The 27,976-nt window shown below is 41.1% G+C and overlaps 1 protein-coding gene across 1 annotated transcript in view; it reads right to left on the bottom strand.

Annotated features, from left to right (window-relative positions):
- LOC102933140 (vitellogenin-2) overlaps nucleotides 1–22,435 on the bottom strand; it is a 35,261-nt gene extending 12,826 nt beyond the window's left edge. Inside the window, exons 1-23 of the mRNA XM_007068771.3 lie at nucleotides 22,396–22,435; nucleotides 22,139–22,159; nucleotides 21,793–21,944; nucleotides 17,406–17,657; nucleotides 17,068–17,229; nucleotides 16,754–16,902; nucleotides 15,838–15,988; nucleotides 15,560–15,717; nucleotides 15,308–15,473; nucleotides 13,069–13,194; nucleotides 11,705–11,923; nucleotides 10,011–10,228; nucleotides 9,796–9,893; nucleotides 9,205–9,329; nucleotides 8,547–8,648; nucleotides 7,874–7,993; nucleotides 7,580–7,769; nucleotides 7,079–7,172; nucleotides 5,925–6,110; nucleotides 4,465–4,609; nucleotides 3,579–3,807; nucleotides 3,311–3,486; nucleotides 476–868 (exon numbers count right to left, since the gene is read on the bottom strand). Coding sequence (XP_007068833.2) covers nucleotides 476–868; nucleotides 3,311–3,486; nucleotides 3,579–3,807; nucleotides 4,465–4,609; nucleotides 5,925–6,110; nucleotides 7,079–7,172; nucleotides 7,580–7,769; nucleotides 7,874–7,993; nucleotides 8,547–8,648; nucleotides 9,205–9,329; nucleotides 9,796–9,893; nucleotides 10,011–10,228; nucleotides 11,705–11,923; nucleotides 13,069–13,194; nucleotides 15,308–15,473; nucleotides 15,560–15,717; nucleotides 15,838–15,988; nucleotides 16,754–16,902; nucleotides 17,068–17,229; nucleotides 17,406–17,657; nucleotides 21,793–21,944; nucleotides 22,139–22,159; nucleotides 22,396–22,435 — 3,672 coding nt within the window. The remainder of the gene's footprint in view (nucleotides 1–475; nucleotides 869–3,310; nucleotides 3,487–3,578; nucleotides 3,808–4,464; nucleotides 4,610–5,924; nucleotides 6,111–7,078; nucleotides 7,173–7,579; nucleotides 7,770–7,873; nucleotides 7,994–8,546; nucleotides 8,649–9,204; nucleotides 9,330–9,795; nucleotides 9,894–10,010; nucleotides 10,229–11,704; nucleotides 11,924–13,068; nucleotides 13,195–15,307; nucleotides 15,474–15,559; nucleotides 15,718–15,837; nucleotides 15,989–16,753; nucleotides 16,903–17,067; nucleotides 17,230–17,405; nucleotides 17,658–21,792; nucleotides 21,945–22,138; nucleotides 22,160–22,395) is intronic.
- Nucleotides 22,436–27,976: the final 5,541 nt, after the last annotated feature.

The raw sequence follows: 27,976 nt of genomic DNA, 5'->3' as shown, positions 1-27,976 counted from the left end.
TATGGCAAAATATTAGGTAATAATTTCAGTAATAAAATATACGCAACACTCAAATCTGAGTTACTCAAAGAATCTCAGAAGTTAGAGATGGAAGAGATCTATATTAGGTCACCTAATCTATCCCCATGATGGCAGAGAGCAATACTGTACAATATATTTTTATTACTTTGCCCAGTGCTCCATATGCTTCTAATTTCCAGCCTCACTCTCTGTATAAACTCTCTTGTATAAAGAGGGAAGTAAGAGTAAATTCTACTAATGCCACTGAACTCTCTAGGTCTAATTCTGCCCTCAGTTATGTGAGTGTAACTCTCATTCAATTCAGTGAAGTTACTCCTGTGACGGGGCCGAATTGGTCCTTATATAATTAATTCATAATGCATAATTTCCTGATTTATTATAACAAAGTGCATAAAGTAACGTAACAATTACCAGAAGTATAATTCATACAGACTTAAGAGTCCGAATGAGTTACCTGCTGTTTGGAATACTCGCTGTCACTGCTGCTGCTACAGCTCCTCACTGGTTTGTCACTTTTCCCTTGCTGTTCCTTGTTTGCAGCATGATCCTCTTCATCGCTACTGCAGCTTCTGCTGTTACTACTGTCACTGCTCCTGCTCCTGCTGCTGTCGCTGCTGCTGCTTCCTTCTCTTTGTCTAGGTTGCCATGTTTTGTCTTTCATGTCTGTATTCCTGTATTTGTCACCAACAGAAGAGGAGGAGGAGGAGGAAGATGATGATGAGGACAACGATGAGGATGAGCTGGATTGATATTTAGCAGCTGGATCTGTGCGAATTTCTGCAATTTTGACTTTATCTTTCTTGGCAGCCTGCTTCTTAAGGTGCTGATGCGCACTTCTGTTTGCAGCCTGCAAGTCCAATCAAATGTTACTTTGAAGAATTGTATCAGTTAGTGAGGCAGATTTTTAAAAATTCATTTTCCCATCATATTCAGTGCAATGTTATTGAATTTAAAGCCACCTGCATGTTCTTGACTTTCCAGGAATAATAGCTTCATTGCTTTGGGAATTATATAACGTTCAGGCCTCCTATTCCCCTATGTTGGAAATATCCATCGAAGGGACAGGAGATTTTGTGATTCTTCCTCCAAATCATTTGGCAGGGTTAGCCCTGCCTCTTGACGAACGGGGCACTTTGCCCCATAAACCTAGCCTTTCAGATGCAGGATATCCACAGGACATAGGAGAAGCTTTTTGGAAGCCCAAGATCTCCACACTGCTTCCTTGGCTCTCATCCTCCTATGTAGCACAGTCAAGTTCACATTCTGTATCTCGTCATATACTAGCACAATGCTGCAATGTTTGCGTTGTAAATACTGAGAGGGAATGTTTCAAAGTATAGAATCATAGAACTGGAAGGGACCTTGAGAGGTCATCTAGTCCAGTCCCCTGCACTCAAGGCGGGACTAAGTATTATCTAGACCATCCCTGACAGGTGTTTGTCTAACCTGCTCTTAAAAATCTCCAGTGATAGAGATTCCACAACTTCCCTCAGCAATTTGTTCCAGTGCTTAACCACCCTGACAGGAATTTTTTCCTAAAGTCCAACCTAAACCTCCCTTGCTGCAATTTAAGCCCATTGCTTCTTGTCCTATCACCAGAGGTTAAGAGGAAAAAAAAATTTCTTCCTCCTCCTTGTAACAACCTTTTACATACTTGAAAACTGTTATCATGTCCCCTCTCAATCTTCTTTTTTCCAGACTAAACAAACCCATTTTTTTCAGTCTTCCCTCATAGGTCATGTTTTATAGACCTTTAATCATTTTTGTTGCTTCTCTCTGGACTCTCTCCAATTTGTCCACATCCTTCCTGAGATGTGGCACCCAGAACTGAGGCCTAATCAGAGTGGAGTAGAGCGGAAGCATTACTTCTTTTGTCTTGCTTACAACACTCCTGCTAATACATCCCAGAATGATGTTAACTTTTTTTGCAACAGCACTACACTGTTGACTCATATTTAGCTTGTGGTCCACTATGACCTCCAGATCCCTTTCCGCAGTACTCCTGCCTAGGCAGTCATTTCCCATTTTATGTGTTTGCAACTGATTGTTCTTTCCTAAAAGGAGTACTTTGCATTTGTCATTACTGAATTTCATCCTATTTACTTCAGACCATTTCTCCAGTTTGTCCAGATCATTTTGAATTTCAATCCTATTTTCCAAAGCACTTGCAATCCCGCCCAGCTTGTTATCATCTGCAAACTTTATAAGTGTACTCTGTATGCCATTATCTAAATCACTGATGAAGATATTGAACAGAACTGGACCCAGAACTGATCCCTGCGGGATCCCACTCATTATGCCCTTCCAGCCTGACTGTGAACCACTGATAACTACTCTCTGGGAACAGTTTTCCAACCAGTTTTGCACTCACCTTATAGTAGCTCAATCTAGGTTGCATTTCCTTAGTTTGTTTATGAGATGGTCATGTGAGACAGTATCAAAAGCTTTACTAAAGTCAAGTTATACAGCATCTACCATTTCCCCCCATCCACAAGTCTTGTTACCCTGTCAAAGAAAGCTATCAGGTTGGTTTGACAAGATTTGTTTTTTACAAATCCATGCTGACTGTTACCTATCACCTTATTATCCTCTAGATTTTGGCAAATTAATTGCTTAATTATTTGTTCCATTATCTTTTCGGGTACAGAAGTTAAGATGACTGGTCTGTAATTCCCCGGGTTGTCCTTATTTCCCTTTTTATAGATGGGCACTATATTTGCCCTTTTCCAGTCTTCTGGAATCTCTCCCGTCTTCCATGACTTCTCACAGATAATCGCTAATGGCTCAGATATCTCCTCAGTCAACTCCTTGAGTATTCTAGGATGCATTTCATCAGGCCCTGGTGACTTGAAGACATCTAATTTGTCCAAGTAATTTTTAACTTGTTCTTTCCCTATTTTAATCTCTTCTGATCCTACCTCATTTTCACTGGCATTCACTACGTTAGACGTCAAATCACCACCAACCTTCTTGGTGAAAGCCAAAAAACAACCAACAAACAACTTCTTTATTTGAAATGTAATAATAAGATACTGAATAGGTCTGATTTGATTAAGCTTTTAACTCTTCTTTCCTTCCTTTTTAGTTTAACAAGTCTAAACTACCTCGCACTGTCCCTTCAGCATATACTTTTTTACTCCTCAGAAAATATTTACAGTTCTAACTAAATCAAACTCTGTTTTTTTCCTGCAGATTTCCCTCTAATTTTGTAGGACCATTTATTTTGTTTCGTTGAATGGGATTTTTTGTTGTTGTTCAATTATCTTTCATTTCAAACCAAGTCAATTACCTTAAATATACTTTCAATTCCTAGGATCTTCTTCAGTTTCGTTTGAACCACGTCATCTGGAGTTGAATCATCATCTTCCTCTGACACTAGGGTTACCAGCTGGATTATTCTGAAAGCTGCTCTAGATCCTGCCTGAATCTCCAGCTGTATTTTGTCAATAGCAGCAGCTGTACGGACTAAACAGCAGACACATGCATTAAGTTTTAATGCATACTGCTTTAGTTGTACTGATGTGGAGAAACGGAAAATTTTGTGCATAATACGATACCTGGTTTTAAAACTAATTTGATTTCACCCTCTCCAACCAATCTGTGTAGAAATGTATCTTTTAAGAAAGCAGCATCTCGTAACTGAAGGTTAAGACAGGTTTGGCAACCCAAACTATGTAATTTGCTACAAAAGACTAGTGCATAAGATCTTCCTCCAGCTCTGTGGTAAAATTCCTCTTCTGAGCCATAGGAATATGTCTCGGACATCCCGTCAGAAGCTGTTCTTTGCTGCATTAAACAGAAACATGGCAGGTTTAAGGGGAATTGGAGAGGGAGCAAAAGTGACTCAAAAACTGGTGCAGGACTCCCAAGCAGCAGCTGGCCCCCCGCCTAAAGGGGATTCCCAAGCACGAAGGGCACTTAGCAAAGCAGAGCCTGGGGCTGTGTTACCATTTGCACTGATTCCCACAGGGCTTGGGAAGCAAAATGCACATCCTGTTCCCTGCCCTCTCCATCCTGCCTGAGGCCTACACCTTCCATGTGGATCTGATGGCCCAGGGAAGCCTCTCTATGAGGTACTGGGAAGAGGAAGAGAGCCCCATGGTTATGGATGATCCCTCCTACTGTGAAGAAACAGCCAGATCTGTACACTTAGGGTCTGCTCTGCACAGAACAGAGGAATGAGCAGACGAAGAGTAAGAATTCCATCACTTGGCCCATTAAATTCTACTGCAGCGATGTATATGAAGACTGATTTCAAATGGTCTGAACACCTAAGTCCCATTGACTTCAACGGGAGTTATGGGAGCTCAGCACTTCTGAAAATCAGATCCATTATCTATCTATCTATCTATCCATCTATCCATCCACCTAGACCATCTATTATCTATCCATCCATCCATTATCTATCTATCTATAATATACAAATACAGGAGTGTTAATTACCGTTGTGGCACCATTTCTTGAAGTCCTTTCTGCCGATTTAAAACGTTGCTCGGAGATATCCAATACAGCTTCTTCTGGTAGAACTAACAATCTCTTTGCTGAAGTTATCTCTTCCACATTTCTTGAAATAGCATAAAGTTTAGTCCTGTGGGGATAGGCATGATACACTACTTGTAAATGGCTCTATCAATAATATATTTTATTCTATTCTGATTTTTCACAGGCCTGCTATTTTTAATCCAGAAGAGATAGAGTTGATGCTTGGCAGAAGAAAGCAATCTGAAGAAATAACAAGGGTTTTGACTGCTCTGTTTGTTGGTGGAGTCTACTCATCCCTTTCAAAAGATGTTCACAATCTCAGGGTTGTTGGGGGCTCTCTGTTGCTGTTGGATTCCCATGTAACCATAGTGGCTCAGAGTACTTTGTTTTATCTGTGGATAATAAGGGTAATCTATGACTTCTCCTTGATGACTTTGCCACAGATACTGCCTTTGTCATGTCCAGATTGGACAACTGCAATGCACTCTACTTGAAGCTGCCCTTGACGCTGCCCTTCATCTACTTAGTGAAATGCACACTACAGCTGTTGTCCATATACTGCACTGGCTCCCCATCTGCTTCTGGTTGAAATCTAAGGTGTTGGTTCTATACTGCAAAGCCCTTCATGATTTTGGATCTGGCTCTTTTAGAGACTCTCTCTCTCCCTAAGTCCCACCAAAACTGCTGAGATGAACTGATGTGTTTTGAAGACATTCTGTAGCTGTGATGACTTAAGGATTGGAGATAGGGCACTGGCAGTCTAAGGTCCCACCTATGGAACTCCTTCTCTCAACTAGTCCTCCAGAACTTAAATTTACTGCCCTGCTGAGTATAGTTCAAGACACATCATGTTCTGAACAATGGCTCTGCAGTGGACTATTTATGGTTAATTAGAGTTGATACAGTATGTTGCTTAACGGGGACAGTTCGATTTAATCGGTTTCATAGTTCTAGATGCTAACAGCATGAGCTCATAACAATTATTAACTAAATAAAACGTTAGAGTAGTTGAGCTCTGTATGAGCCAAACAAAGGATTATAAAGGCAGGGGCATTTAGAAGTGCAATAATGGCAATTACTCTACAAGTTAACTTGTATTTAACCACCAGAAGTGCACTGGGCCTGATTCTGTAGTTCTTACTCTGAGTACTCAGGCAAAGCCCTCAATGACTTCATTGCCTGAGTCAGGACTTCAGGATGAGGACCATTAAATGACAGAGGACTGAAATTGCCGGTAAAGTTGAATACAAAAAAATACATCCTGAACATAGTGAGCAAAAGAAAATATTTAGCATTCTATAACTATCCTACTACAGCAAAGTCTTAGCAAAAAGCTGTGTCTTTATCATTTTATAATAAGTAATTCACCATCAATTGTACAGAAGAGTTAAAACTAAACAAACTAAATATAACTGCTGTACCTTGCAGTCACTAGTTCAGTTTCCTGGTGACACGGGGTTGTTTCAAACTTCAAACTTTTATCTTTGATGTTTATTCTGGCATAAAATTTCATTGGGATGTTGGCACGGAACTTGGCATGAAATTCAAGACCACTCTGAAAGTACTGTGTATTGATTCCCATCATTGCCACTGTATGAGTGTATATGCTGAAAGAGAGGGAAAATATAAACATGCCTAACCATATAAATCGATAAATATATACTTAGCAAGCACACTTTGAAATGTAGAATTCCCTTTATATAAATATCTTTTTTTGGAAATGAGAGTTTGTTGCTATAAAAGGAAAAAGGTCAATCTATTGACAGATAAAGAGATATATCATATATGTGGAGGTGAGATCCAGATGACGAATTGCAGAGTCATGTGATAAATGAATTTAACATGGACCATTAGACCTCCTCACCTGCCCTCTTCAGTTCTAATCCATCACCCCAGTTCTTATTCTAATATTAGAAAACTCTGAGCTCTTTCAAACAGCTGCTATTTTTAAAAAACCAACTATCTCAAAAATATTTCTTCTTCTCTTCTTTTCTTGCCCGCCCCGGCAAAATTACACTAGCCTGAGGCCCAGAATGACCATATTTAGTGCTGCATCAGTAGCAGCTTTTTTATATGTAAAATGTCATGACTTTACATCTGATATCACTCATCCTTGAAGGGGTAGAAATAGAAGCTTTATGAGACATGGTAGAATCCCAGCTTCCCAGTTTGGATCCAGCACACACTGATAGCACTGCAAGGTCTGGGATAACATACTTTACAATCTTGGCATTTTTTAGGTATAGAAAAGCTATTTTATGTCTTGTTTAGAGATACTGTATTTATATGGTTTGCTCTGAGGCCTGGATTAATGATGACTAAGTCACCCAGCAGTGTAGGCACAAAAAAACCATAATTCCAGGATATTTTTTTAAATGCTCTGTAATGTATGTGGCAAATACAGAACATGATGATGTAGTGTGGAATAAAAGGTTTAACAGCACCTGTTTGGATTGACCTATATAACTTACACGTGGCTTCACCCTTGTAAATAATTCAGCTATCCTAAATCTCTGCCAATAAAATTATACCATACCATCATATTTATATACATATATATCCTAGTTTTCCTCACCTTGGGTTGATATCAGCATGAAGTTGCACATTGGCATCAAAGAACTGCAAAGGTTTAAAAGTGCCAGATAAAGAGGGGGACATATTTACACCAACTGTAAAGAGATAGAAAAGAATTATAGCAATGGCAAAACAATATATTAAGGGTTCCAAATTGACAGTTTTGTTAAAATAATAATAATTAGCACTTAGGGAGCACTTTTGCATCTTCAAAACACTTACAGAATTAAGGGCCCAGTTTTACCCTTGTAGTGCCTACTGAAATGAATCAGGAGTTACACATCTGTATCCAAGGGCAGTATTTATACCCAGCTAATTAATTCTTACACCACGTATGATATAGTTATGTATTACTACCTCCATATTAGAAATCGGGAACTCGAGACAGAAGGTAGGCGACTTGCCAAGACTACAGAGGGATTTAATGTTAGAGCAGGGATTAGAACTCTGAAATCCCTATGTGTTGAGGTGAAACCATTAAATGATGCTTTTCAAAACTCACCACTGGCTGTAGCGTGTATCAGACCAGTACTATATAAACTAAGTTCCAGTGGCAGACCAACACAGGTAGGGACAATGTGCCGAACTTCTCCTGCCAATATTGCCTGTGTCCATTGTCCTGCAATGCCTCTTTGGATTTGATTGATCACTTTCTTCACTAACATGTGCCTATCTGATGATTCAGTCAGAGCCTGCAAAGGGACAAAGATCCAGAAGGTTAAGTAGAGGGATCAGAGGAGCGGAAGGAAACTGTGAAGCCCCTCAGACAAAACAGAAAAATAGGGGCAATCAATACCTTCACTGTCTGTTGAATGAGCTCCTTGTTGACCTCAGCAAAGGCAAGCTCATGGCCAAATACTTTTACATAGGCTGATATGAGTGGGTTTTCAGGAGGCAGTTCCTTCCATCCCAGAACCTAGAGAAAAAATGTTGCTTTATATATAGGACTGTATTAACAAATACTGGGTCAAATCCTGAGGATGTTATCTAGGCTTATTCAGGCAAAACTACCATTGACCTCAGTGTGAACTTGCCCATTTAGTACCTGGGTAAAGACCATTGTAAACAGTGGGCTACACCCAAGAAAGCGCTAATAAAGAAAAAAATCCTATACAGCAATCATATTTTTAAAGAAAATTGATATACTGTATTTTAACATGCACTTTAATGTTTGTATTAATTATTACTATCATCATCATCTGTACTGGCCCCAATCAGGGATCAGGGCACCCTTGTGCTAGGCACTGACACATATACAGTGAAAAGATGGTGCCTATCCCTAAAAGCTTGCGGCGTATGGCTAGATATGTCATTTGGGGCTTTCTCCTGTACTCTTCACTCACTGACACTGCTGTGGGAGTTTTGGCTGGGTACTAGTTCTAGATGCTAACAGCATGAGCGCATAACAATTATTAACCAAGAATTCCAGTAATATTTTTCAAACAGACGTGAAGAATGAATACACATACCGTTTTCCCAAGCACCTTCAATTTTTTGTATGTGTCATATTCAGCAAAGGGGATGTTCTGTTTCCTGACGAGCTCTGTTAGGCCTTGTGACTGGAGAGCCACCTATGCAAAACAAATAAAATTAGGCAGACCAGAATATGACACAGTTAAAATACAGAGAGTGGAGAAGTATCAAACATTGGTCTTTACTAGGTGAAAGCCATGAGAAAACTAGTAATGATGGAGAGAGAAAATATGGAGGGTCAGATTTAACTATTGTCATGAGCCGTCATGACTCCATTAAAGTCAATAAAATTGCTGCTGTGTATCCAGTAGTGGATCTGGCTCAAAGAGTAGCAGGAAATCCCTAGTATAACCTTTACACACATATATGTTAGGCAGTTATGGTTCAGGTTTACAGACAGATATTCAATGAGCCTTCTGAGATTTCCTTTACTTTTGTTACATTTTATTTCCACACTGAATGCTTTCACAGCCTCTCTCATCAAAGTCTGTAGGCCAAGAGGGCCAAGAACAACTGCAATCAGACTCCCTCTCCAAGCCTTCCATCTGCACCAACCCCTATTCAGGGCTGTGGTTAAATGCTGCAGTCCATCCAGAAGGCTTCCATGAGAAATATTTGTATAGGTTTGATTGTTGCTCTAAATGTAATATTTACCTCGACAAAATCAGTTGCGGTATTTGCATAGTATCCTCTCAGTTTCATGATTATTGCAGATGGCAACATACTGCTTGGACTGTTCATGAGATAGATTCTTCCAATTGCACCAGCTCTATATTTCGCTATAGTAGAAATCAAAATACAGCAGAGGTTTGGTTTTCATTATGGTGTCCAATGATATCTTGTGCACATAAGGTATAGTCACCTTCTGTGTGTAATCATGTAAATGAGTCTGTCAGCACTGATTTCTATGTGTTGCCCAATCTTCACATGCAAAGTCTCTCTGAGGGGAGAATTTGGGATCATGTCCATTCTGGGAGGTGAGGCGGCAGGTCTGAGGAATATTGGGTGTCTACACAAATACCTCAGTCCATAGCTGAAGTCTAGCGATCCATAGTATTCTCCATAGATCCTGAGACATCTGCAGTTTAAGAGGTCTATGTGCTTTTCCTACTCCAGGAATGGACAAATCCCACTGCCAATGGCAGGATTTCAGTTGAAATTCATGGCATGTCATGGCTTTTCTATGGGAATTTTCTAAGAATATAATATTAGCCAAAGCAGTTCCCCAGCATATCTGGTACTCACAGTAATAGCCGCCAACGTGAATAACCTTGCTGTAACGATAGCTCAGCCTGTCAAGTCTTGGGCTCAGTAGTTTAAGGGCAATGTTGCAAGCAGCAGATCTAAATAAAATGGAGATAATGCTCCATAGTAACTGAATTCACTTTGCATTTATACTTAGAAAATTGTAATGGAAATCACTACTTACAATGGAAAGTTTTACTTCTCTTTTTACTCACACATTAAAGAGCTGTGGGATCCTGCTTATTGCCAAAACCTTCATATGGGAATATGTGAAACTGGCAACCTGCAAACTGCTCTCCTTTAGCAGAGCATTGGCCATAGCTGTTACGAGAGGAAGAGCAGGCTTAGTTTCAAAGATGACAACACAAGCCATCATTCGGACAGTAGGAGTGAGTGAATGGTCCACAAAGATCTGGAGAAGAATTTCCTGTACCTGAAGGGGAAAAACAAAACAAAACAAAAAACAACAAAAAAATACATTTCCAGGTCCTAATAACTTCTTAGGGTGTATTCTCCCTTTAAAAGAATGCAGTTTGCACTGGTGAGTCACCCACATATATTGAGGGGAGAATAAAACTGAAAGTATGTCCGTCTGTGCAACGTAGGCGCTGATGCACAAAGATAGGTATTATTGGGGCACAATGAACAGAAGTGGGGGGGAACTGCCATTAATAATATGCCCAGTCTTGCAGCTTACAATGACCTAATTCCCACTGATATCAGGGAGAGTATATTGTGTGCAATAGGGAAGAATCAAAGTAATTTGTATTCACCATTGCTTACATTACTTGCTATCAGTGCAACTTCCATACATAGATTGTAGTCAGTCAGATACAACAGTAATAAGCATGGTATAAACGCATAGACAGACAAATAGACAATGGATTAACACACACTCTCTTTCTCCCCTGTATTATTTAAGTTAATAAAAGATCTCAACATACAGTATAGGAAACAGAATTCTTTTTCATCTGCAGTTTACAATTCTGATAAAGAATCCTAAAAAACAAGGAAGTGCCTATACTTATTACATTTTTATAGTTTTACTTTTTAGAATGAGATCCCGCGGTCCTTTTTTACTTAAAATTCCTACTGATGTCAGTGTGAGCTTTGCGTGGACAGCAACGACACAATCAGGAATGCCTATAATAATGATTATCCAATTTTATTTGATTTTTTATATATCCTCACAGTGATCAACTTTCAGCTTATGCATTAATCTATTATCTATGTCCAGCCATATATATGTGAAGAGCTAAGGGCAGATCCTCAGCTGTATAAATTGCTATAGATATGCCCATTGGTGTCAGTGGGCCTATGCTACTTTACACCAGCTGGGAATCTGCCCCTAGTGCATTCCGTAGTAGTGCTAGAGACAAAACAATCAACAAACCTGGTGAATGGAACCATTTTTGAAAACCCATGTCATGAGCCATGCTAAAATGATGTAACAGTATTTTACTCTTCTGAATTAAAATAAGACTATTTCTTGTCTTAATTTTAAAGTCTCATATAGCCACAATATGGTATATTGTACCACTGATTCTACTACTATGAACCTCCATTGCAAATTATTTTGGGCTCAAACTTACTTCCACTGCAATCAATGGCCAAACTCTTCTTGATTTCAGTGAGACCAAGGTCAGAGGGAGCAGTCTTTAATTGTGTACATAAAAAGCATGACAGGTCTAAGAGATAAGACATTAAACAATGCGAACCAGATCCTCAGTTGGGGTAAATCAGTTTAGTTTCACTGAAGTCAATGGAGCTATGCTGACTTACTCTAGCTGAGAATCTGGCCTTGGGTATCTGATATTACATACTGACTGCACAAAAAGTGTGTCACGGACATGACCAGCATTACATTCTTTATGTCCAATGAGTTTGTTTAAACAATAGTTTCACTTACTTTTGAAGGGTCTTTCCTGGCTATTTTTCTCAAGGCCAAAACAGCATCAATATAAATTCTAACTGGAAAAGCCATCGCGGCAGGTGAAAATATTGGCAAGAACTTCAGGATGCGCTTGATACTGGCTGGTTCTCCTGCATTGCCAATGGCTTTCAGAGCCAAGGCCATGTCATCTTCATGGTTCTTGCTGACTGCCTCAGCTGCAAGGTCATGGAGGGGCTGCAAACAAAGCAAGAATGTGTAGCTTTGTTAATTCAGATAATAATCTCACATGTACACACTGCCATCCTTGCCCACAGGGAATAAAAAGCCTTTTGCTCCAAGACCTTGCGCTCTTCTTTGAGCTGAACCTTGCACATTTCATTCCCAGGCTCCCATTACCATAGTGCCAAATACAGAGAAGAGGAAGTAGTACTCACTGACTTAGACTAGTGTAACTTTCCCTGCATTATACCTGGGCCAGGTTCATCCCTGTTCACCCGCCCAGGGAGTTGCAAACTGCACCTCCCCAGTCCAGCCTGGCCCCTGAGCCCTGGGGGAATTCACAGGGTGACTCTCTCAATGATTCTATTGCAGCTTCCCGAGCCCCATAAAACAGGCACCAAATTCAGTATTGACAACACCCCTAGCAATCTCTATTAGAGTCCATTAGGTGCTGCTAAATGTGTTCCCCTATATTCTCATAACTTCATCTGAATGTTTTCTGCTTCCCAGATTCATTGGGTAGGATTTACCCATATGACAAGGACAGATTACTTTTATACAGGCTTTCCTTTGTTTAACCCTTTTGTGCTGGTTTTCAAGGTTCAAACACATTCTGATGTAAACAGACCATCTCAGTACTCTGGTACTTCTGAACATAGGAATAGACCTCCATAGACTGAAGACAATGATCAGAGAAGACCTGGGACAGTGTACAGTGTACAATCATGAAGTTTCTTCTTAAGATGCTCATTTTAGGAGCCGTGACTTGGGATATGTCTGGAGCTTCATTTATAGTGGTATTGAGGAGTAATGTTACCAATGTAAAGTAGCATGTACTATATCTAGGAACAGATACCATAGTACTCTTATTATAATCTGACAAGTTGCCACTCGTAAATTCAATTTCAACTTGTTTACAGAATCCATTTTTCTTATGGACTATCACTGCTTGCATTCAAAATTCTGAACAGTTAAGGTTTTTCAAAGAGCTTCCACTCACCTTCTAATTTTGTTTGCAATTTTGCAGTTGACCACAGCTGCAAATGATGGAATTTAAACCTCTATTGACCTGATTTACACACAATTAGGTGGGAACTAAACTAGAAGCAGTTTCTGAAATTTCTTCAGGTATTAAAAAATCTGAAATAAAACCCACTCACCTGAAGAATTCTATTAGGACAAGATGATGATACAGAACAATATCTGTTTATCATGGAACCATATGCCAGGTAAGCAAGCTTGCGAAGCATAGGAGCTCTCTGAATTCGGAAGCTGGTCACTAGATCCTGCAGAAGTAAGAAGCAGCACATCTTAATATTGGTATCCAGTAAAAATCATATTTAGTTGAATGTTCACCTTACCTATTAGAACAAATCAGAAACTATCTTGGATTTTCCTAGGTATTTTCAGTAAAATGAAACCAGACTTGTAACAAATTCAGACATACGACCAGGATGTGAAGTTGTTGTGATATTACTGACGGTAACTAATTTCCCTCACATATTAATGATCAGAGTGGGTCTAAATTGTCCAAATTTCTATTTCTGGCAGAAAAAAATGATGAAAATTTTCATAGATGGGGGGGAGGGGGAAAGGGTGGTTGACCAGCTATCATCAAATATCCAAGGTGCTTAAAAATTTTCAATGATTGAAAAAATTCATCAAAATATCAACATTTTTCTAATGACCCTGAACTTTACAGTGAACTGCTTTAAAAAGGAAATATGTCACATCCACCACATATCATTGTGTAAATTCACTAATAAAAGTGGATTGGGGTCTGCTAGTAGAAGGAGGACCCAACACATGGACATTACACCACATGCCAATATCCTGGACTCTGCGATCAGCTTCAACAATGGAACCCTATAGACAACTATATACAAGAAACCCATGGATCACCACACCTATATTCACAGATCCAGTAACCACCCCAAACACACCAAGAAATCTGTTATCCACAGCCAGGGACACAGATACCACAGATTATGCTCTAAGGGGAAAGTCCAAGATGTACACCTTAACCCACTTAAAACCGCCTTCACCAAACAAGGACACTCCCCCAGAGAAGTAGATCAAATCATGGAACAGGCCACCCAAATACACCAAGAGAATCTGCTTCAATACAGAAAAAAACACCCGCTTTGACTGCGCACACCTAGTTGTTTCCTGCCACCCCGTACTGGAGTCCATACAGGGTATCATTCCACAATTACAATCCAGACTCGATGGGGACCACATCTGGAAAGAAATCTTTCCTAAGCCCCCTCTTCTGGCCTTCAAACAGCTGCCCAGTCTCTCCAGGCTCATCATCAGAAGCAAGCTCCACACATACCAGGTCCTACCAACTCAAAGCAGCACCAGACCCTGCCATAACAGATGCAAAACCTGCAGACGTATCTCCACTGCTATAATGATAAAAAAAAAACCCACAACTCACCTTTCAAGATCAATGGGTCTTATACATGCCTGTCACAACATGTGGTGTATCTCATCCAATGCACTAAATGCCCCAGTACAACTATGGGGGGTGAAACTAGACAATCACTACATTCTCAAATGAACTCAAACAGAAAAATGTTAAAAGGTAAAAACACCATATCAGACATGAGTGAACACTTTTCACAAAATGATCACTCCATATCTGACCCCGCGGTTCTCGTCCTCAAAGGAAACCTGCACAACACCTTCAAAAGATGAGTCTGGGAGCTTAAATTCATAACATTGCTAGACACTAAAAATCATGTTGTCATAAAGACACTGGATTTATGGCTTATTGCACCAATCTGTAACCCACTACCCTCCCGCTTTTCTATCCTATGGCTGCAGTGACGTTAACTGGACACTTCACTTTGAATAGTCTCTTAGAATGTAACTACTTCTGGTAAACAATCTGTTCCACCCTGTGTTTCGCATGACAATAAGGGCAGATCTACCCTGCAGCATTACTTCGGTGTAACTACACCTCCCAGGGATGTGAAAAATCCCCATTCCTGAGAGATGTAGTTATACCAACCTAAATGCCAGCGCCGACAGTGCTATGTCGGCGGGGGGGCTTTTCCTGCCGACACAGCTACCACCTCTCGTGGGGGATTAACTACGCCAACGGGAGAGCTCTCGCCCATCAGCGAAGAGCGTCTTCATTAAAGCACTACAGCAGTGCAGCTGCACTCATGTGGCTGCGCCCGTGCAGCATTTTAAGTGTAGGCTCGCCCTGAGTACCTGTCCTACACCTGAAGAGCAGCTCTGTGAAGTTCGAAAGCTTGTCTCTTTCACCAACAGAAGATAGCTCAGTAAAAGATATTACACCCCTCACCCCACCCCCCCACACACGCTGTCTCTCTAGTAGAAGAATTACAAGACAACAGAATGAGGAATGATCCTATGTACTGTACTCACTGCTACAGCTTGTAAAGTGTGGTCATCAGCTTTGGATAAATGGAAGGCGAGAGCGATAGTCAGAGCTGATTCCAAATAGCTCATGTCCTCATTATGAATTTTTTGCTTAAGGAACATGAATGTCTCAGTAGTTCCTGCTGCACAGATTGCGCTCAATAACCAGCGCCTGTAAACAAGAGGAGGCATCTATTATTTTCATTGTCAGAATTTCTCTATTCAGAAATGTTGATTGAGAGTGATACAGTCAATTACCGATATTGAGGTTTATCAGCAAATTGTTTCCAAAGAGACTCAAGGTTTTCAGGGGTTGCCACACGACAAAGCTGGATAAGTTCTAAGAATTTGGCTGGAGCTTCTCTATTGTACCCTTGTTGATCATGCTGAATTAATTGCTGTAGTATTTCTACTATCTGATAAAAAAACAGAAGGCAGAAGGGATTACAAGATATCGTAAGTGTCTGAAATAACTTCCTGATCTTCCATTAGCTTTATAAATAATGAAAGAGCCTAAAATATTAAGCATCTTATACCTGTGATTCAGGATTTTTCATCTTTATTAGATGAATTGGCATCTGGAGTAGTTCTCTTGCAAAATGGTAACGAAGACTTCCATAGTTTTGCAACTGAATTTCTGATGTGCTTGCTTGACTGTTTCTAATATCATTCAAAGTAAGTTCTTGTCTGCAAGGAAAAGAGTGAAATGTAGCCATAACATTTTACTTTGGGTGCTCCATTTGTCTAAGCTAAATCCAGTGGATATTATAACTGAATGAAAGACTCCCAACAATAACTTCACATTGTCTGCAAATGGGTCAGAAAATTCTCAAATTTATTCATTATTCAAAATCCTGAAAAATTTCTTGAGGTTATCATTTTACATTTGCAGATTGTTCACAAACTGTTCAGTAAGAATATTAACAAGTCACTCCATGTTGGTTATTTATATAAGCCATCAGGGTGTTGGGAGACTTAACTGGAGTTTGTAAACACATGGAGATCTCTGGCTAAAAATATCAAGTGTAAAATATGAGCACGTATGAAACTTGCAACAACATGAACATTTTTACAGTACAAAGTTTATATTTAAATCTCACAGCTTCTCTATCATTTTAACAAGGCAAACTGAGGAGAAGCTAGTATTAACAGCATCTTATTGATATTTACATTTCTCAGATATTTCAGTTTACATGTATGTGACATGTACCCTATGCAAAAGTGAAATGCCACGTACAGCAATTTGGGCTGCATTAATTACAGAGAAGAAACTTAGATACAGGCAGAGACACATAGGACCGGATTACTCCTCTGAATGCCAAAAACTAACAAAAGAACCATCCAGTTGCAGCAATTTTTATTTTATTCCCAAAGTCTTGGTGAATGTATTTTAAAGCTATTCTCCCCGGTCTGATCATTATACTCATTTACAGTGTAATGGCTGAGGCCTACCTTGCCTCCATGACAGCAACACCAGCAGGTTCACTGAAAGGGGAAATCTGATAGACCTGCTGCGACACAGCTTGTGTGATCAGGGTGCCAGCATCTGTGTATTTCATTTTGTAGGTGAATGCAGCTGTTCCTTTTATGATCTTTTCTTTCTAAAAGGGCAAAGAACTCCCATAGTAAATGAGAACAGACCATTGTTTAACTCCAGATTTATCATGAATGAGCCAAATTCACCATTGAAATGAGTATACTCCATCTCTGCGATATGTGTATACACCTGCAGTTAATTTGGCATTATATGTCTATATGTTCCATACCAGTGGGCAGGTAGCACAAGAGCGGATGTAAGCCATTCCAATGTTCTTCTCCACTTTATCCTGGCAGTTGTTGAGGTCTTTGGTTTTGAATACTGTGACTCGGTTACTCTTCCTGTCTTCCTGGATAATGTACCTTGTATGGCAGACACCTCCAATCCCGGCCTATAGAGATTGATAGAGCTTAATTGCATTTCTCATTTGAAACAGACTTTCATTCCAGGACAAGGAGCAGGTGAACAGTAACCTTCCTGGAAACTGTATCTGAATCAAAATAATTTTATAATAAAAAATGAATGTTTGTTCTTATGACAGAGTAGAATTAGAAAGGAAAAACAAACCTCTTGCAAGTCATATGCGTTCTGTGACTTTTTGACAGTTATCTGCAACATGTTCAGAATCCCTCTCACTAGGTTAACACATGTGACAGGAGTATCTTTGGGGGCATAAATGTTCCCAAACTGCCCTCTGTTGTATTCAAACTTAAAGAGTTGGGTGAGACATGATGCAATTGTCAGGATGAGTTTGGAAGATCGAGTGAATGGATCTCTGGGCCAGATTCCATTGTATTCGTCCAACTGTGGAGATAGGATCTGAGAACAAAATTCAGAAAACACACCTGTCAAAATTTTTGTCAGTTAAAAATATTTCCCCAAGAGAAGAATCTAAGCTCCATCATGAAGCCACTTGTCTAAACATTTCATAAAATTATCTCCTTTCCTTTCCTATACTTGGGTCTGGGATGAGGCTGTCAAGGCACAATTTCCACAAAGGATTTCTGCCCACCCAAAGTTCTGACAGAGAATAAAACAAATCATGCAACCTTCATTAGTCCCACAAACCTGGTAGTACCATCTGAATGTTCAACTGGAGAGCAAAAACCTTGATTACACAGACTATCTGCTGGGGAGGGAAATACCTTCCCTATCCCCAAAGCTTCAGTCAGCTTTCACACAAAGTGTTCTGGGAAGCGCAGCCGAAACACTGCTTATGTGTGCCTCCATATACAAATGTTTAGAATTACGGCTGCTAGCCACTGTGCTGCACAAAAACATCATTGATTAGGAGAATAAGGGGACCATTGTTTTTAATAGGGGAGGAGGAAGGATCTCTGGTTCCTACCAACACAGATATTATGCCCTTCCCTCTGGAGGTGTCAACCAATTATAGTGCTAGGTTTCAGAGTAACAGCCGTGTTAGTCTGTATTCGCAAAAAGAAAAGGAGTACTTGTGGCACCTTAGAGACTAACCAATTTATTTGAGCATGAGCTTTCGTGAGCTACAGCTCACTTCATCGGATGCATACTGTGGAAACTGCAGAAGACATTATATATACAGATACCATGAAACAATACCTCCTCCCACCCTACTCTCCTGCTGGTAATAGCTTATCTAAAGTGATCATCAAGTTGGGCCATTTCCAGCACAAATCCAGGTTTTCTCACCCTCCGCCCCCCCCCCCCCCCCCCCACACACACACACAAACTCACTCTCCTGCTGGTAATAGCCCATTCAAAGTGACCACTCTCTTCACAATGTGTATGATAATCAAGGTGGGCCATTTCCTGCACAAATCCAGGTTCTCTCACCCCCTCACCCCCCTCCAAAAACCACACACACAAACTCACTCTCCTGCTGGTAATAGCCTATCCAAAGTGACCACTCTCCTTACAACGTGCATGAAAATCAAGGTGGGCCATTTCCAGCACAAATACAGGTTTTCTCACCCCCCGCCCCCCCCCGGAAATGGCCCACCTTGATTGTCATGCACATTGTGGGGAGAGTGGTCAGTTTGGATGAGCTATTGCCAGCAGGAGAGTGAGTTTGTGTGTGTGTTTTGAGGGGGGGGAGGTGAGAAAACCTGGATTTGTGCTGGAAATGGCCCACCTTGATTATCATGCACATTGTAGGGAGAAAGAAAAGGAGGACTTGTGGCACCTTAGAGACTAACCAATTTATTTGAGCATGAGCTTTCGTGAGCTACAGCTCACTTCATCGGATGCAACTGTAGCTCATGAAAGCTCATGCTCAAATAAATTGGTTAGTCTCTAAGGTGCCACAAGTCCTCCTTTTCTTTTTGCGAATACAGACTAACACGGCTGTTACTCTGAAACCTGTCATTGTAGGGAGAGTGGTCACTTTGGATGAGCTATTACCAGCAGGAGAGTGAGTTTGTGTGTGTATGGGGGTGGGGGGGTGAGAAAACCTGGATTTGTGCTGGAAATGGCCCACCTTGATTATCATGCACATTGTAGGGAGAGTGGTCACTTTGGATAAGCTATTACCAGCAGGAGAGTGAGTTTGTGTGTGTGTGTTTTTTTGGAAAAAAAAGGTGGGGGGGGGGGGGGTGGGAAAACCTGTATTTGTGCTGGAAATGGCCCACCTTGATTTTCATGCACGTTGTAAGGAGAGTGGTCACTTTGGATAGGCTATTACCAGCAGGAGAGTGAGTTTGTGTGTGTGGTTTTTGGAGGGGGGTGAGGGGGTGAGAGAACCTGGATTTGTGCAGGAAATGGCCCACCTTGATTATCATACACATTGTGAAGAGAGTGGTCACTTTGAATGGGCTATTACCAGCAGGAGAGTGAGTTTGGGGGGGGGGGGGGGGGGGAGGGTGAGAAAACCTGGATTTGTGCTGGAAATGGCCCAACTTGATGATCACTTAGATAAGCTATTACCAGCAGGAGAGTAGGGTGGGCGGAGGTATTGTTTCATGGTGTCTGTGTATATAATGTCTTCTGCAGTTTCCACAGTATGCATCCGATGAAGTGAGCTGTAGCTCACGAAAGCTCATGCTCAAATAAATTGGTTAGTCTCTAAGGTGCCACAAGTACTCCTTTTCTTTTTGTGAATTATAGTGCTAGCAGCCTATAAAAGATGTTTAATTTTACAAGTACTTGCTTGTAATCTAGAGACGTGAGGGTAAGGGGGAATGTAAAAACAAGATATCTCCTATATATAATTCTAATTCTATTCTAAGCCTAGTTTAGTGACTGCTGCTAAGTGTGGATTGCCCCTTTGTCATTTTAATCTATGTCAGTATTCTGTAATTCAGAATCCCTGCATGTTGCCCTCAGTAATGTAAAGACAGAGCTACAGAATCAATAGACATTTAGGGTCAATTATTGGTTTCTTTTACACCAGTGAGACTCTTAGAGTTCAAAAAAAAAGGAGTACTTGTGGCACCTTAGAGACTAACAAATTTATTTAGTCTCTAAGGTGCCACAAGTCCTCCTTTTCTTTTTTGCGGATACAGACTAACACGGCCGCTACTCTGAAACCTCTTAGAGTTCAGCTGGGTTTCCCCAGTATAACTGTGATCAGAATTTAGCAAAGTGAATAAATATTTCTAACAGATATTATATTATTTCCATTCAGATCTTTCATTATGTTACCATTATCCTATCGTAGGGTGAGGTACATAATAAATTACGTTGGTGTGGCACAGATCCATTTGTTACAGTAAATGTAACAAAGAAAAATAGCTTCTGGGCCAAATTCTGGCAGTGTTTATATATATATATATATATATATATATATATATATATATATATATAAAATATTCCCCCACATTTGTCTCTTATTTCCATTTGTTTAGATGCTTAGACCCCTTTTCTCTTGCCATGTTTTAAATTGTTGAATGTATTTTTTTCTAATGAATAGGAACACTCCTATATTATATTATTGTTGTAATTCTCCAGTTCTGAATAAAAATTAAAGCTAAACAATATTGAAAAAACAGATCGAGGAAACAGGAAATAACACCAGGCATGACATTTTATCTACAGCATTCAGCTTTTCTCAAGCTATGGAAAAGATATGACAAAATGGGGTTATTTTATTCTTGAATTTTTATTAACTTTCTTTTTAAAACGTCCTGTTTGTCTGATAAAGTATTTGTACAGACAGTTGTTTTCACAAATGCCTCTGGTATTTTTCAAGCATTCAGGGTAATTATGTGAATACAGCCTTGAAACAACTTATGTAACTTTGTTTTGAAAAGCATCTATAGATCTGTTGCCTGCTCCTGCTTCCTTTGAAATCAGCGGGAATTTTGCCATTGACCTCTGTGGTAGTAGGATCTTCCCCTGATCTGTAATTTTCCATACACAATCTGAGTTCTCCAAAACTTTTTGGGTGCCTACTGCTGTGGAGCGCTGAGTGCTCTGAACTCCTCAGCTTCCAGCAAAACCATCAGGAGACAGGGCATTCAGCAACATACACGATCAGCTATGAGGCCAATTCTTAGGTCTGGCTCAGTACAAAACCTTGGTGGGGGGGCAAAGAAGGCTTTATACCACCTTCACCACCACATCCTGGGGCCACCCAGAGACCAGTCAGCTCCTAACACAACTAAGAGCAGCCTTAGTGCTGCTCCAATTTGAAACAGTCTGCAATAGCTCTGCATTGTGTCAGTCAAAGACAGCAGCAGCACTACTGGTCATGCCCTCTTTCCCCAGCCACCTCCTTAGCTGAGCACCTACACTTGGAACTGGGAGGGGGGTATAGAGCTAAACACACTGACTCTGCACTACCTGGGGATTCCCCCATGCCGGGGGAAATCCTTAACTGACTGCTTATGGAGTTACAGGGTCCTAGGATTCTAATGTGGTTGTTCTCTGGCTGCCAGTCCATTACACAGGCCTGGATGTATTACTATAACTTCCATTACTATTTAATGCATCTTCCTTTGCTTGCTTGCTTTCCTTCATATACATTGTCATTTACCTTCAGCATGTGATAGTTGTGTGACAATCCACTGATCTCTACTTTGCATGTCAGCCTTAGCCCAGCTCTTGCCAAACCTCTCTCTTGCAGACCATGCAGAATGAGGCCTTCATAGCTGTACAAGTAGGTCTTGCTGTTGCTAAAACCAGGTGCTAATAAAAAAAAGTAGTTGAAATATCTACTTATGCCAACATTTTTGTGACATTATAGTTCATCATCATCATCACAACAAAAAGTCACATGCCCAATTCTACCCCCAGAAAAACAGGAGACGTTAGTGGGAGAGGTACCAGTATATATGATGGCAGAGTTAGGTCCATTAATTTAAAATGAGCAGTAGACTTACCAATGTCATATTTCTGACTCCCTGTGGGGAAAAAAATCAAATGGATATGTGAGACACTGAAAACAACTATTTTCACTTCACATTTAATATACTGACTTATCCATAAAACTCTGATAAAGCTTGTGACTAGGGCTTTAAAAAGTGCCTAAGGGAGTTCAGCTCCATCTCACGTGAAAGTCAATGAGATTTGGGTGCCTAATGTCTTCAGGCCCCCTCTGAACATCCCTGCCAAGTATTATTAGAAAAAAGGAGCTTACCCACAAAAGCGAACATCAGTGCCAGTATGATTCTCCTCATGATGAAGGTGAAAGAAGCCCTCAGGGGAACATGCAGCTTTTATAGAAGAAGAATCATTAACTGGTGGGCACTGCTGGGGTGAATTTTGTTGAGTTATCAACTTTTTATCAAGTTACTCAAACAATTTTTTTCCGATGCTGTTGACTTTTTATTCTGAACTGAAGGTATCGTTGGCATAGTCCCACTCTGATCGTTCCACCCGAGCCATTTATACCTTTTGAAAATAACTTTCAAAACAGAGCTGCTTTTTAGACTTTTTTTGAAGGATCGTTTTAAAACAAAATATTTAATTCATAAAGAAAATTGTTGATGAGCCTTATTTTCTGGAAGTTTCTGGTGCTGTAATGTTTGTGATAACTTTGTCCTGGTTATTCTGACCTGACATAAGGCACAAGAGCTTATCTAACTGATAATGGCTCAGAAGAATTGTGCAAAAACACCAGAGAAGCGGAGAGTCACAAGGTTGTCGTTACCTTAGTAACCATATTAAAAAGTTTCATTTTAAGTACTATTTGTGCATATACTAAAGTAACATAGCAATATTAAACTTGCCTAATTGTTACAACGGCTATGGCCGGAAAAAAAGGTCATGAACTTTTCCGTCTCTGTTTGCTATAAGAAAGAGGTGTTAATAACTTAAGGTATGTTTATACTGTATTGTAAACCTGGGATGTAGGTTTCAGCCCAAACCCTCCATTGGCCTAACACAAAATCTTTCTGGCTTGGGTTAGTAAACCTTCAGGACCCAGGTCCAGACCACCCAAGAGAAATACGGGGCCTTGGACCATCAGGTTCACTGGAGGCCTCACCCCCTCCCATTTAACTTTATTAATACAGAAGTTACAGACTTTTTTGTGGGGAGGGCACCTGAGCTTGGGGCCCCAGTACAATTGCCCTCTCTTTCCCTCCCTGTCATCAGCCCTGCCCCACAGACCCCTCCCCTGCCCCCAGGGACGGGTCCAAGCCCGAGTCCCACTGTGAATCAGGTCCAAGCCTTGACATGTTGCAGTGTGGATGCAGCCCAAGCCGCAGACCTAAGTCACAAGAGCCGTGTAGTACAGTATGGATGCATTACCACAGTTGTGAGACCCGGGGCCAGCAACTGTAAATCCAGGTTTACAATGCAGTGTGGATACTCAGTCCCAGGCTTGGAAATCTCAAGTCCACAAGTGAAGAGCCCAGAGACCAGGGTTTATAATGCAGTGTAGACATACCTATAGGTCAAACTGTTTCTCTCCACTCATGTGGGCAGGTTGAACTGGGTTGCACAGTAAGTGAAGTATGGTGGGGAGGGGGAGCAGCTTTATCCCAGCAAGAATATTACTGGATCATACAGAATCTGATCTATTCTGATGCATGACTTATTCATATTTGAATGTCTGATTCTAAACACCCTGCCAGAATTATTATGTCAATGGGATTACTTCTGTAAGTATGGGGAGCAGGAGTTGAGCCATGAGCAAGAGGGCTGTAATTTCAAGTATCTCTTCTTTTTGTTTTCAGGCAAAATGCCTAGATTTAATTTATTATTCTTAGCAAATCCAAAATACAGTTTATTTCAATATGGAGTGACAATTCACTGAATTTTATATAAATTGAGCTGTCAAGCTTATCCAAGTCAGGTGATTTAGTTTTACTAAATTAAGTTTTTTTGGTCACTGGTGTAATTTCCGATATCACTGAATGGCGGGGATTATTTTTAGCTCCTAAAATTTTCTCTTTTTTATAAGGTCTGAGAAAATGTAGATGTTGCTCCTTGATCAGCAGTTTCTTCTGAAAGGTTTTTCTAAAAAATACGTAGTAACTATTTCACCAATAGTCATTTGTAATGATAGCATTAATCCCAAATCTGTTTTTCCCTTCCTATAAATATTTGATAAGAAAAAGTAATATTTCACTCCATACAAAGAGAGAGAGAGAGAGAAGCCAGCCTTATCTTTCAGACCTAAGAGTGTTTATATCTGAACTGAATAGATTTGAAAGGTGTAATTCATCCTAGATTCATAGACTTTAAGGCCAGAAGGGACCATCACGATCATCTAATCTGACCTCCTGCACACCGCAGGCCACAGAACCTCACCTACCCACTCCTGTAATAGATCCATAACCTCAGGCTGAGATAATGAAGTCCTCAAATCATGATTTAAAGACTTCAAGTTACAGAGAATCCACCATTTACATTAGTTTAAACCTGCAAGTGACCTGTGCCCCAAGCGACACATGGCAAAAAGACGAAAAGCCCACAAGGTCTCTGCCTATCTGACCCGGTGGAAAACTCCTTCCTGACCCCAAATATGGCGATCCTTCCATCCCCCGCACAAAATAACTGGCTTTGTATGAGACACTACGTAAGAGAATTCTTCCATGAGAGTTCCATTCTTCCAACTCTCCATGCTGCATCTCCATGCTGCACTCTCCATGTTCCCTACATGGGGGGTTCTTGGCTAATGTACCATGCTGATGGATCCCATGGACCCCTATGCCAGCCTTAGCTGCCTTTTCCTCATCAGCCTGTTTGGAGCTGATGTCCAGCTCTATTCTGTGTCAGGCAAAAGGTGCAGAGGCTCTTCCCACTGTAACATATTGTAGCCCTCTCTCTTTAAAATTAGTTATATGTAATCACTGGAGGGCCTCCCAGTGAAAGAGGTCTCTCACATGATGCAGGCACACTCAGGGTCTGCATGCTCAGAGTCTGTAGGAGCCATCTTGTTATGTATCTAATAAAGACAATTGTGGGTTAAACTGTACATCCCTGGTCTCACTTCCCAAAATACAGAGGCTGTAGTATACTCCCAAGGAAGTCACTCTCAGCTCCCTGTCTGTGCTAGAAAGCATAGAATCATAGAATCATAGAATACCAGGGTTGGAAGGGACCTCAGGAGGTCATCTAGTCCAACACCCTGCTCAAAGCAGGACCGATCCCCAATTAAATCATCCCAGCCAGGGCTTTGTCAAGCATGACCTTAAAAACTTCTAAGGAAGGAGATTCCACCACCTCCCTAGGTAACGCATACCAATGTTTCACCACCCTCCTAGTGAAAAAGTTTTTCCTGATATCCAACCTAAATCTCCCCCACTGCAACTTGAGACCATTACTCCTTGTCCTGTCATCCGATACCACTGAGAATAGTCTAGATCCATCCTCTTTGGAACCCCCTTTCAGGTAGTTGAGAGCAGCTATCAAATCCCTCCTCATTCTTCTCTTCCGCAGACTAAACAATCCCAGTTCCCTCAGCCTCTCCTCATAAGTCATGTGTTCCAGTCCCCTAATCATTTTTGTTGCCCTTCGCTGGACTCTCTCCAATTTTTCCACATCCTTCTTGTAGTGTGGAGCCCAAAACTGGACACAGTACTCCAGATGAGGCCTCACCAATGTCGAATAGAGAGGAACGATCACGTCCCTCGATCTGCTGGCAGTGCCCCTACTTATACATCCCAAAATGCCATTGGCCTTCTTGGCAACAACGGCACACTGTTGACTCATATCTAGCTTCTCGTCCACTGTAACCTGTAGGTCCTTTTCTGCAGAACTGCTGCCTAGCCATTCGGTCCCTAGTCTGTAGCGGTACATTGGATTCTTCCATCCTAAGTGCAGGACTCTGCACTTGTCCTTGTTGAACCTCATCAGATTTCTTTTGGCCCAATCCTCCAATTTGTCTAGATCCCTCTGAATCCTATCCCTACCCTCCAGCGTATCTACCACTCCTCACAGTTTAGTGTCGTCTGCAAACTTGCTGAGGGTGCAACCCATGCCATCCTCCAGATCATTTATGAAGATATTGAACAAAACCGGCCCCAGGACCGACCCTTGGGGCACTCCGCTTGATACCGGCTGCCAACTAGACATGGAGCCATTGATCACTACCCGTTGAGCCCGACAATCTAGCCAGCTTTCTACCCACCTTATAATGCATTCATCCAGCCCATACTTCTTTAACTTGCTGGCAAGAATACTGTGGGAGACAGCGTCAAAAGCTTTGCTAAAGTCAAGGAACAACACGTCCACTGCTTTCCCTTCATCCACAGAACCACTTATCTCGTCATAGAAGGGAATTAGATTAGTCAGGCATGACTTGCCCTTGATGAATCCATGCTGACTGTTCCTGATCACTTTCCTCTCCTCTAAGTGCTTCAGAATTGATTCCTTGAGGACCTGCTCCATGATTTTTCCGGGGACTGAGGTGAGGCTGACTGGCCTGTAGTTCCCAGGATCCTCCTTCTTCCCTTTTTTAAAGATGGGCACTACATTAGCCTTTTTCCAGACGTGACGTGACGACAGACGTGACCACAGTTTGCATGAAGCGGTTGTTTTTGTCAGGAGCACTGTGGATCAAATTACTACACACAGACAAGAAACTGCGGTTAGCAGACCAGCAGGAACCAAACAGAAGCTACAGAGTACTGAGACACACTGGCCATGTCTACCTTCAGCTGGGAGGTGTGATTCCCAGCATGTGTAGAGGTACCTGTGCCAGCGCTGCTTGAGCTAGTGTGCTAAAAATAGTGGTGTAGCTGGGCTAACATGGGCAGTGCCATTTACTCGGGCTAGCTGCCTGGGTACAAACCCAAGGAGTCTGGGAGGGGTAGACATACTCAGACAGCTAGTCAGAGTTGCTCTTTTTAGTGAGCTAACTCAAGCAACAGCGCAGTGACGTCTATGCAAGCTGGGAATCCCACCGCCCAGTTCAAAGGTAGATGTAAATAAGACTTTAACAGCGGCCATACTGGGCCAGACCAATGGTCCATCTAGCCCAGTATCCTGTCTTCCAGCAGTGGCTGGTGCCAGATCCTGCAAAAGGAATGAACAAAACAGTAATTTACTGAGTGATCTATCCCGTATCATCCAGTCCCAGCTTCTGACCATCAAAGGTTCAGGGACACCCAGAGCACGGTGTTACGTCCCTGACAATCTTGGCTAATAGCCATTTATGGACCTATTCTTCACTAACTTACTGAATTATTTTTTGAATCCACTCATACTTTTGGCCTTCATGACATCCCATGGTAACAAGTGCCACAGGTTGCCTGTGTATTGTGTTAAGAAGTACTTCCTTTTGTTTGTTTTAAACTTGCTGCCTATTCATTTAATTGGCTGACCCCTGGTTCTTGTGTTATGTGACGGGGTAAATAACATTTCCTTATTCAGTTTCTCTACACCCAGTCATGACTTTTAAGTACCTCTATCATATACTCCCTTAGTCATCTCTTTTCTAAACTGAACAGTCCCAGTCTTTTCAATCTCTCCTCATATGGAAGCTGTTCCAGAATCCTAAACATTGTTGCCTCTCTCTGTACTTTTTCCAATTCTAATACATATTTTTTGAGATGGGGCAACCAGAGCTGCACACAGTATTCAAGGTGTGGGTGTACTATGGATTTATAAGTGGTGGTATGACGTTGTCTGTCTTATTATCAATCTCTTTCCTAATGGTTCCTAACATTTTTTGACGGCCGCTGTACATTGACGGAATATTTTCAGAGAACTCTCCACAGTGACTCCAAGATCTCTTTCTTGAGTGGTAACAGCTCATCTAGACTCCA

This window comes from Chelonia mydas, chromosome 8 (assembly GCF_015237465.2).
Source record: "Chelonia mydas isolate rCheMyd1 chromosome 8, rCheMyd1.pri.v2, whole genome shotgun sequence".
In the NCBI taxonomy this organism is placed as follows: domain Eukaryota; kingdom Metazoa; phylum Chordata; order Testudines; family Cheloniidae; genus Chelonia; species Chelonia mydas.
Note: the sequence above shows the minus strand (reverse complement) of the source record. Positions and strands in the feature narration are given on the sequence as shown.